An 11769-nucleotide genomic window follows, 5' to 3' on the forward strand; every position below is an offset into this window, starting at 1 on the left:
CGGGCACGGGATTGTGGGTGACTGGGAGGACCAAGCAGAACCGGTTCCTCTTCACTTCCCCATTCAGTGCTTGATGATGGCCAAGCCCAGGCTGGTGGTATTTGATTTGGGTAAGATGTCTTTCTTTCCTTTTCTCCCTCTCTCACATTCTCCCCCACCTGTTAGATCTTCAGTGTCAATTATATTGAGCCACCGAGCCAATTGGCTAATGGAGTGCGGAGAGTACATATAAAGGGAGACCGCTGTGTTTGGTGTATGGGGGGAGGGTTGGCTATATGTTATTGCTGTCCCACCCTGGGATTGATGTTTGTTTAGGTCTTGATGCTCAAGCCATCCCCACCACCCCCCCCCCCTTTTGATCGCAGAATCCCAATGGTGCAGAAGGAGGTCGTTTGGCCCGTTGAGCCAGCACCACCGACAATCCCACCCAGACCCCTATCCCTATGTATTTATCCTGCTGGTTACACCAATACTAATTTAGCACGGTCAATCCACCTAACCAGCAGCTCTTTTGGTTTGATTTATCATTGTCCCATGTAGGGTTAGAGTGAAAAGTATTCTTTCTTGTGTGCTATACAAAGCATACTGTTCATAGAGTACATTGGGGAGGAGAGGAGAGGGTCAAGAGCCTAGAGAGAGAGAGACTTTGCTTTATTATTGTCACAGTGAAATTTTTTGTTTTGCGTGCTATATAGACAAAGCATACTGTTCATAGAGATGGAAAGGAGAGGGTGCAGAATGTGGTGTTACAGTCACAGCTAGGGTGCAGAGAAAGATCAACTTAGTGTGAGGTAGTTCCATTCAAAAGTCTAAATGCAAAATATTGCGGATGCTGGAATCTGAAACAAAATCAGAAAATGCTGAAAAATCTCAGGAGGTCTGACAGCATCTGTGGAGAGAGACTAGAGCCGATGCTTCAATGACCCTCATCAGAGTTCTCTGCTAACCACTAGACTGCCCTTAATTCACCTAACCTGCCTGTCTTGGGCAGCACGGTGGTTAATATTTACTCCTTCATAGCACCAGCAACCCAGGTTTGATTCCCGCCTCGGGTCACTGTTTATTGCCAAGTTTGCACATTCTCCCCATGTCTGTGTGGGTTTCCTCCGGGTGCTCTGGTTTCCTCCCACATTCCGGAAGATGTGCTAGTTAGGTGCGTTGGCCACGCTAAATTCTCCATCAGTGCACCCAAACAGGCGCTGGAGTGTGTTGACTAGGGGATTTTCACAGTAACTTCATTGCAGTGTTAATGTAAGCCCACTTGTGACACTAATAAACAATGTGCCCCATGCAGACATGTGTGGGGTAACTTGCAAACTTCACACAGTCACCCAAGTGGGGAATCAAACCTGGGTCCCTGGCACTGTGAGGTAGCAGTGTTAACCACTGTACCACAGATGCTTTTCTTTTAGTTAAGGCTGTCACCACCCTTGCCCCTCCTCTGGATCCTGCTTTCTGATTTGCGTTTAATTATTTAGTGACTTTTCTTTAATTCGGTTAAAAAAGGGTCAAGCAGGGCCTAATGATGCATCGTCACCATCAGGAAGCATGTGGAGGCTTTGGAGAGGGTACAGAAAAGATTTATCAGGACGTTGCCTGGTATGGAGGGCATTAACTATGAGAGGAGAGGTTGGAGAAACTTGGTTTGTTCTCACTGGGGTGAAGGAGGTTTGAAGGGAGACCTGATAGAGGTCTACAAGAATGTGAGAGGCATGGACAGAGTGGATAGCCAAAAGCTTTTGTCCCAGGGTGGAAGAGTCAGTTACTCGGGGGCACAGGTTTTAAGGAGACGTATGCGATAAGTTTTTTTACAGAGAGGTTGATAGGTGCCTCAAACTCGCTGCCAGGGAAGGTAGTGGAAGCAGATATGATAGTGACTTTTAAGGAGCATCTGGACAAATACATGAACAGGATGAGAATAGAGGGATACAGTTCCTGGAAGGGTAGGGGCTTTAGATCACACGGGCAACACGGTCGGTGCAGGCTTGGAGGGCCGAAGGGCCTGTTCCCGTGCTGTAATTTACTTTGTTTTTTCATATTTTGGTTTTGTGAGTCAAGTTTCCCGTTGACAATGTTGTTGCAGTTACAGTGCCCCATCAGGGCTATCACCTCCTCTGGTTTATTTTTTACTTTTTGATTATTTATTCTGAAGCTTGCCATGCCTGATGGGCACTGTGGGGGGGGCTGGTGTACATTCCCCCGCCACCCAGCAATCACATTTTGATTTAATTCAGTAAGTTTCCTTTTGACATTCTAGTTTGGTTGTAGGGCCCCACCACGGGCTGTTAAACCTCTTTTAATTTGTTAATTTTATTAATTGTTTTATTTTGAAAAGAGTATACAGAAAGACTGATGATCCGTGAGAACCATGGGGGGCTGAAGTGCATCATGAGCTCCCAAAGTGGGGTCACTCTGTGCAGACTCTGTACCTTTTCCCTGTGTCTGCATGGGTTTCCTTTCATAGGCCAAAGATGTGCTGGTTAAGTGGACTGGCCAAATTGTCCCTTAGTGTCCAGAGATGTGTAGGTTAGGTGGATTAACCATGCTAAATTGTCCCTTGTGTCAGGGGGATTAGTAAGATAAATATATAGGGATAGGGGCCTGGGTGTGATTGATGTCAGTGCAGACTCAATGGGCCAACTAGCCTCCTCCTCCATTATAGGAATTCTAGATGCTATGAAGTTTCCTTCTGACGTTTCATTTTGGTTACAGGGCCCCACCAGCAGCTGTCACCGCTGATCATAAGATCTAGGAGCAGAATTCAGCCATTTGGCCCATTGATTCTGCTCTGCCATTCGATCATAGCTTCTCATCTCCATTTTCCTGCCTTCCCTCATAATCTTTCAACCCATTACCAATTAAAAATCTGTCTAACTCCTCCATAAATTTACTCACTGTCCCAGCATCAACCACATTTTGGGATAGTGAATTCCACAGATTCACAACCCTTTGGGAGAAGTACTTTCTCCTCAACTCTGCTAAATTTGCTGTTCCTTATTCTGAGGCTATGACCTCTCATCCTAGAATGCCCCACAAGAGGAAGCATCCGCTTCACGTCTACTTTATCCATACCTTTTATCATCTTGCATGCCTCAATTTGATCTCCCCTCATGCTTCTAAGTTCCAAAGACCTTCATACGACAAACCCCTAATTTCTGGAATCAATCTAGTGAACCTCCTTTGAACTGCCTCCAACCGGTTACATTTTCCTCCAAATCATTCATTTATATTACAAACAGCAAAGGTCCCAGCTCTGATCCCTGAGGAACGCCACTTGTCACTGCCCTCCATTCAGAAACATACCTAGAGCTATCCTCTATCTTCTATGACCGAACCAGTTTTGTATCCACCTTGCCAGCTCGCCTCTGATCCTATGTAACTTCACCTTCTGCACCAATCTGCCATGAGGGTCCTTGTCAAAGGCCTGTCTCCCCCTGTCTGTATGGGTTTCGTCTGGGTGCTCTTGTTTTCTCCCACAGTCAGAAAGACGTGCTGGTTAGGTGCACTGGCCATGCTAAATTCTCCCTCAGTATACCTGAACAGGTGCCAGAGTGTGGTGACTAAGGGATTTTTACAGTAATTCAATGCAATATTAATGTAAGCCTCCCTCTGACATGAATAAATAAACTTTAAACAGCACCAGGGACCGGGGTCTGATTCTGGCCTTGGGTGACTTTGTGTGGGAGTCAAGAACTAAGAGTCATAGGATACGAGGTAAAATTTTTAGAACTGAAGTGAGAAGAAATTTCTTCACCTACAGAGTGGTGAATGTATGGAATTCACTACCACAGAAAGTAGCTGAAGCCAAAACACTGTGCTTGGGGCACTTTCTCCCGACAGAAGGAGGTGGAAGAGAGAATGTCCGTGGAGCGTGTGGTTCTTGATCTATGCTGACTGCTTTGCTGACACAGTGAGAAGTGTAGCCAGATCAATGGACTGGGCTACATTCACAAAAATAATTCTTTTGATCTTCAGAAAAAAAGTACAAGGAGAGACTGGCAACCCCTGGGAATGACAGAGGATGAAAATCCCAAAGTGGCATTTTCATTTTAATTATACAGGGTACCTTTTAAAGCTCCAATGTTTACGCTGGCCTTTTACAGGTTGTCAATTGGTCTAATTTGGCTTTTTCAACTGGTTCCTTTGTGAGGTTGGTACGAAGAGACTGAAGTCTGGTTGCTGTGGCTGAGTGGTTAAAGTTTATTTATTAGTGTCAGAAGTAGGCTTACATTAACACTGCAGTGAAGTTACTGTGAATCATAGAAACCCTACAGTGCAGAAAGAGTCTGCACCGACCACAATGCCACCCAGGCCCTACCCCCATAGCCCTACACATCTCAGGACACTAAGGGGCAATTTTAGCATAGCCAGTCAACCTAACCAGCACATCTTTGGACTGTGGGAGGAAACCCATGCAGACACGAGGAGAATGTGCAAACTCCACATAGACAGTGACCCGAGCTGGGAATCGAACCCAGGTCTCTGGAGCTGTGAAGCAGCAGTACTAACCGCTGTGCTACCGTGCCACCCTAATCCCCTAGTTGCCACACTCCGGCGCCCGTTCGGGTACTGAGGGAGAATTTAGCATGGCCCAGTGCACCTCACCAGCAGTGCTAACTACTGTGCCATAGATGTATTTATATGGACTTCCTCCTGTTCCATATGCTACACAAAGAGGGCGAGTACTCTGGATGAGTTCCAGAGGAACCGCATCAATAGACAGATTGTGGGTTCTGAGGGAGTGAAGTGGAAACTGACTCTAACACTCACTCTGTCTCTTTCTCTCCCACCACTCCTTCACTCACTTCCCCTCCCCGCCTCCCCTCCCCTCTCCCCATCCCCCCCTCCCCTCCCCTCCCCTCTCAGATTTGACACTCTGGCCGTTTTGGGTGGACACCCATGTGGATCCTCCATTCACAAAGGACAGGTAGGGAAGTTCCTGACGAGCTGGCAACACTGTCCCCCACTCACTGCATCTAACTCCGTCTCTCCCTGCTCCTTGCAGCCTCCTCCCACCCCTCCATGCTGCCTGTCTCCCTCCCCTCCCCACCCCACCCTCTCCTCTCCCCACCGTTCCCCTCCCCACCCTCGTTTGCTCTTTATGCCATTCCCTCCTCACCCCCCCACCCCTCCCACTCAGTCTCTCCTTCCTCTCATTCTCTCTCTCTCTCTGTCTCTCCTTCCTGACACTTCCCCAGGACTGGCAAGGTTGTCGACAGCGTGGGCCGGAAAATCAAACTGTACCCCGACGTGGTTGAAGTCCTGCAGACTCTGAAGAGAGACAACATCCAGATGGCAGCTGCCTCCCGGTGAGTCAAGGCTGCGACCCACACCCACACCCCACCCTTCCCAAGATCTCTACTACACGCGCACACATGCAAACCGGAAACACAAAGGGAACATGAACCCAGACATGTACAACAAAGTAGACTTAAGAATCGCACAGTGTGCACATTAAGAGTTTTTTTAGAAGTTTATTTATTCATGTCACAAGTCGGCTTACATTAACACTGCAGAGATAATCACCTCACTCCAACGCCTGTTCGAATACACTGAGGGAGAATTTAGCACAGACAATATACCTAATCGGCACGTCTTTCAGACTGTGGGAGGAAACCCATGCAAACTGCACACAGACAGTCACCCAGCTGGGAATCGAACCTGTGAGGCAGCAGTGCCATCCAGCAAGGGCTTTGGGTTTATGGGTGAATCTGGACCTGAGCAGCTAAATCTGTCAATGGAAGCTCCCCCTGGATTCCTCACCAACTCAGCAGAACGAGTGCTGCTTCGCTTCGCCTCGCCTCACCTTGTGTTCCACTTGCTAAAAGTAAACACCACAATCTTTCAACATGTTCAGCCCAGTCCTCGCTTCTCTCATCGAACTCACCGACCATCCCCGAACATAACTGCTAACTTGAAATTCTGTGGAATAAATCCACAATGTAAACGGGGAACTATAGCCCGGTGAGCTTAACAACGGCGCTGGGGAAGCTGTTGGAGTTCAATACCCGGAGTGGCAGAGTGGTTAGTGCTGCTGCCTCACAGCACCAGCAGCCTGGGTTCAATTCCCAGCTTGGATCACTGTCTGTGTGGAATCTGCATGTTCTCCCCATGTCTGCGTGGGTTTCCACCAGCTGCTCCGTTTCCTCCCAAAGATGTGCAGGTTAGGTGCATTGGCCGTGCAAAATTCTCCCAACCAGGGAACAGCCATCGGAGTGTGGCAACTAGAGGATTTTCACAGCAACTTCACTGCAGTGTTAATGTGAGCTCACCTCCAACATGAATAAATAAACTTTTAATTCAAGGATTTTATAACTCAGCATTTGGAAGGCAGTGGTATAATCAGACAAGGTCAGCATGGATTTACAAACGGGAGATCAGACCTTGATGAATCCGCTGGAATTCTTGAGGATGTAACCAGTGGAGTTGACTGAGGAGAACCAGTGGATGTGATTTAGTTAGACTTTCAGAAGGCTTTTGACAGGGTCTCAGATGGAAGACTATTATTGAACAAAGAACAGTACAGCACAGTACAGGCCTTTCGGCCTTCAGTGTCGTGCCGAGCTATGTCCGAACCCAAGATCAAACTATCCCACTCCCTATCATTCTGGTGTGCTCCATGTGCCTATCCAATAACGGCTTGAAAGTTCCTAAAGTGTCCGACTCCACTATCATAGCAGGCAGTGCATTCCACAGCCCAACCACTCTCTGTGTAAAGAACCTACCTCGGACATCCTTCTTCTATCTCCCACCATGTACCTTATAGTTATGCCCCCTAGTAACAGCTACATCCACACAAGGAATATACGTAAAGTTAAAGCACATGGGATTGCGGGTAATGTCTTGAGATGGATACAAAGCTGGTTAGCAGACAGGAAGCAAAGAGTTGATATAAATTGGTCATTTTCTGATTGGCAGTCAGTGATGAGTGGGGTTCCACAGGGATCTGTGCTAGGATCCCAATTGCTCACATTATATATTAATATTTGGAAGAAGGAACTGGATGTATCATCTCAATTTGTGGATGATACAAAGTTGGGTGGGACTGTGAGGATGCAGAGATACTTCAGCTTGATTTGGACAGGCTGTGTGTGAGCGTATACGTGGACAGATGCAGTGTAAGGTGGATAAATGTGAAGTTATCCACTTTGGTAGCAATAATAGGAAGGCAGATTATTTGGATGGATGTAAACAGAGAGGTGGATACTCAGCGAGACCTTGGCATCCTCATGCATCAGTTGCTGAAAGTAAGCGCACAAGAACAGCAGGCAATAAAGGAGGCAAATGGTATATTGGCCTTCGTAATGACAGGATTTGAGTATAGGGATAGTGATATTTTGCTGCAATTGTACAGGGCTTTGGTGAGGCCACACCTGGAGTATTGTGTGCAGTTTTAATATCCTTGCTTCAGAGGGAGTACAGCAAAGGTTTACCCGGCTGATTCCTGTCATATCAGAAGAGACTAAGTCGGTTAGGATTATATTCACTGGAGTTTAGAAGAGTGAGAGGGGATTTCAAAGAAACTTATAAAATTGTAACAGGTTTAGACAGGGTAGATTCAGAAAGAATGTTCCCGATGGTAGGGGGAGTCCAGAACTAGAGGGTCATAGTTTGAGGATAAGGGGTAAACCTTTTAGGACTGAGGTGAGGAGAAAGTTCTTCACCCAGAGGGTGGTGAATGTGTGGAATTCACTCCCAGAGAAAGTAGTTGAGGCCAAAACGTTGTGTGATTTCAGGAAGAAATTAGATATAGCTGTTGGGACTAAAAGGATTAAGGGATAGTGGGGGATATCAGGATATTGAATTCAATGACCAGCTACAATCAAAATGAATGATGGAGCAGGCTCGAAGGGCTGAATGGCCTCGGCCTCCTCCTCCTCCTAGTTTCTATGGCTGTGTATCTCAGCACTGACTTGCGTATGTATGTATGTGTGTGTGTCTGTCTGACATCCCTTTCTCTCCATTCTCCCAGGACTGGCGAGGTCGCAGGGGCCAATCAGCTCCTGAGCCTCTTCAATCTCGATGCCTATTTCATCCAGAAGGAAATATACCCAGGGTCCAAGGTCACGCACTTCGGAAGGTTAGTACCGGTGAGACTGAGCCCTCCTGAGTCAGGAGATGTGTAGGTTAGGTGGATTGGTAATACTAAATTACCCCTTAGGTGGATCAGCTATGCTAAATTGCCCCTTAATGTCAAGGGGACTAGCAGGATAAATGTATGGGGTTAGGGGGATAGGGCCTTTGCGGAATTATTGTTGGTGCAAACTTAATGGGTTGTAAGGTCTCCTGCACTGCAGGGCTTCTATGAAATGTTTATCCACCTCCACTTTAAATACTTCAAACGATCCAACTTCCAACACTCCTGTGACACAAATAAATAGAGTATAAGAGCAGGAGGCGGACATTTGATCCTTCGAGCCTGCTGCCCTATTCTTCAAGATCACAGCTGATCGTCCAACTCAATAGCCTAATCCTGCTTTCTGCCCATAACCTTTGATCCCAAGTGCTCTATCCAGCCGCTTCATGAATACGTTCAATGTTTAGGCATCAACTACTTCCTGTAATAAAGAATAATAATGGTCTACCCTGAATCCTCAGACTGTAAACTCACTCTGGATTTTTCCCTGTCTGATTCAGGCTCAAACAGCAGACTGGGTTCCAGTATTCCGAGATGATATTCTTCGATGATGAGCGGCGGAATATCGTGGATGTCGGGAAGCTAGGTAAATTTGCGTGGCACGGTGGTGAACACTGCTACCTCACAGCACCAGGGACCTGCGTTTGATTCCTGGCCTTGGGTCACTGTCTGTGTGGGTTTCCTCCGGGTGCTAAATTCCGGGTGTTAAATTCTGCCTCAGTGTAACTTCATTGCATTGTTAATGTAAACTGACTTGTGACACTAATAGATAAACTTTACTAAGCGAGAGATTATTTAATTCTTTCCTGTGAACTCCAACAGAACAACATCCCCCTCCCTCCGAACCAACGCAGCAACCTGAGCACACACTGGGGAAGTGTTAGGAATATTTACCAAAATAAGCCATTCCGCAGTGTGCTAAACTCTGCACTGGCCTCCTCCTACCCTCCCAAGTCCCCATCACCATAATCTCTCAGTCTCTCTCTCCCTCCCTAGGGAGAAGACTACCTAGCTTCTTTATAAGTTTATTTATTAGTGTACAAGATGGCTCACATTGTAGTGTTGTTACTGTGAAAATCCTCTAGTTGCCACACTCTGGCACCTGTTCAGGTACACTGAGGGAGAATTTACCATGGCCAACGCACCTAACCAGCATGTCTTTGGATTCTGGGTGGAAACCCATGCAGACACGGGGAGAATGTGTAGACTCCGCACAGTGACCCAAGCGAGGAATTGAAGTCATGAGGCACCAGTGGTACCTTCCCTTACCAGTGCTGATATCCTTCGCCCCTGTCATTTCTCCATCAGTCATGGGTCCCAAGTTCTCTCTCAGCTCTCTAGGAAAGATCTCTCTCCTCCCTTCCCCATTCCCTCAGTCCTGCCTCACATTCGTCTCCCTCTTTTCTAGGTGTGCTGTGCATCCATGTCCCTGACGGGATGACTATGAATCTGCTGAAGGAGGGACTGGAGAGGTTTGCGGACTCGAAGAACGCTCGAAGCTGAGGCCGGCTGTCAAGGGGACCAGCCGTAGCTCAAGATGTGGATTTTTAATGTTGTATTTAAAACGGGCACCGGACAACACAGTGCAAACCCTGCTGAACTTTCCGGCCGTTTACCATGGTGCCTCTCTCAGGGATGTGAAATGTTTTGGAACAGTGTCTCTGTCTCTCTCTCTCCCCCTTCCCCTCCTCAAATCAAACATCTCCACATCCATTCTCAAAGCAGAATTGCTTGTGTGCTGGAAATGTCATGACCCCAGCGGGTCAGTACTTGTCGTATGTATTTTGAAGTAAAAAACAAAAAAAAAAAGTTGCTCAGCTGTGGAAAATGTTGGAGTCAAGGTGCCCAGCAGTCAAAATCTTTAAGGCACTGGTGAGGCCACAACTGGAGTAGTGTGTGCAGTTTTGGTCCCCCTTATTTGTGAAAGGATATATTGGCCTTGGAGGGAGTACAGAGAAGGTTCACCAGGCTGATACCAGAGATGAGGGGGTTTGCTTATGAGGAGAGATTAAATAGATTGGGCCTGTACTTGTTGGAGTTCAGAAGGCTGAGGGGGGACCTTATAGAGACTTAGAAGATAATGAAGGGGCTAGAGAGATTCTTTCCGCTTAGAAAGGAAACCAGAACTAGAGGGCACAGCCTCAAAATAAGGGGGGGCAGAGCAGGCAGTTTGGATCGGAGTTGAGGAGGAACTTCTTCACTTAAAGGGTGGTGAATCTTTGGAATTCTCTGCCCGTTGAAGTGGTGGAGGCTACCTCATTGAATATGTTTAAGTCACAGGTAGATAGATTTCTGATAGACAAGGGAATTAAGGGTTATGGGGAGTAGGTGGCAAAGAGGAACTGATCCACTTCAGATCAGCCATGATCTTATTGAATGGCCTACTCCTGCTCCTATGTTCTTATGTTTATTCTCTTCAGAGGGATCGTGGAGTTCAAGTCCATAATTGGCACCCGGGTTGTTAAGGCGGCTTACGGTGTGTTAGCTTTTATTGGTAGAGGGATTGAGTTTGAGCCGAGGTCATGTTGCAGCCGCACTTGGAGTTTTGCAGTTCTAGTCGCTGCATTATAGGAAACATGTGGAAGCATTGGAAAGGGTGCAGAGGAGGTTTACCAGGATGTTGCCTGGTGTGGTGGGAAGGTATTACGAGGAAAGGCTGAGGGACTTGAGGCTGTTTTTGTTAAAGAGAAGAAGGTTAAGGGGTGACTTAGAGGCATATAAGATGATCGGAGGATTAGATAGGGTGGATAGTGGGAGCCTTTATCCTCGGATGGAGATGGCCAGCACGAGGGGACAGAGCTTTAAATTGAGGGGTGATAAATATAGGACAGATGTCAGAGGTAGGTTGTTTACTCAGAGGGTGGTAAGGGTGTGGAATGCCCTGCCTACAACAGTAGTGGATTCACCCACATTAAGGGCATTTAACTGGTCATTGGATAAATATATGGATGATATTGGAATAGCGTACGTTAGATGGGCTTTAGATTGGTTTCACAGGTCGGTGCAACATCAAGGGCTGAAGGGCCTGTGCTGCGCTGTAATGTTCTATAATTCTCTGAAAGTGGCCACAGAAGTAGATAGTGGTGAAGAAAGCATATGGCATGCTTGTCCTTATGTTGGCTGGGGCATTGAGCACAAGACTCAGGATGTCATAAAGATGCAACACAAAACTTTGGTGAGGCCACAATCAAGAGTAGTGTGTTCAATTCTGGTCGCCATGATACAGGAACGATCACTTGGGTCACTGTCTGCGTGGAGTTTACATGTTCTTACTGTGTCTGCGTAGGTTTCCTCCCACAGTCTAAAGATGTGCAGGTTAGGTGGATTGGCCGTACTAAATGGTTACGAGCAGGGGAGGGATACGGAATGGGGGGGGGGGAAGTGATGAAGAGAATAAGGGAAGGGAACAAGACTTTGATATACGCCAGATGGGATGGGATCTTACACTGTACAGAGTTGGCCTTCCCAACATTAGAATGGTGGCCACACTTGAAAAATATACCTCATTGGCTGTGAAGTCTCTTGCGGCCATGACATTTATGTCCCCGCCCCCTACGCCCCTCTTACTCACATCTCCTCTCCCCCCAGCCATCTTATTGTTACAGTGGGGGGGGTATATATGTTCCAGTCAA

At 47.1% G+C, this 11769-nt stretch overlaps 1 protein-coding gene across 1 annotated transcript; it reads left to right on the forward strand.

Annotated features, from left to right (window-relative positions):
- The first annotated feature begins 2 nt into the window (after positions 1-2).
- Positions 3-11698, forward strand: mdp1 (magnesium dependent phosphatase 1). The gene is made up of 6 exons (XM_080184073.1): positions 3-110; positions 4867-4927; positions 5199-5309; positions 7973-8080; positions 8638-8723; positions 9546-11698. Exons 1-6 carry the CDS (start codon positions 74-76, stop codon positions 9638-9640), a joined length of 498 nt encoding a protein of 165 aa, XP_080040199.1. The 5' UTR covers positions 3-73; the 3' UTR covers positions 9641-11698.
- The last annotated feature ends 71 nt before the right edge of the window (positions 11699-11769 follow it).

The sequence above is a fragment of the Carcharhinus amblyrhynchos genome, unplaced genomic scaffold, assembly GCF_965287045.1.
Source record: "Carcharhinus amblyrhynchos unplaced genomic scaffold, sCarAmb.v2.hapA scaffold_548, whole genome shotgun sequence".
Lineage (NCBI taxonomy): Eukaryota > Metazoa > Chordata > Chondrichthyes > Carcharhiniformes > Carcharhinidae > Carcharhinus > Carcharhinus amblyrhynchos.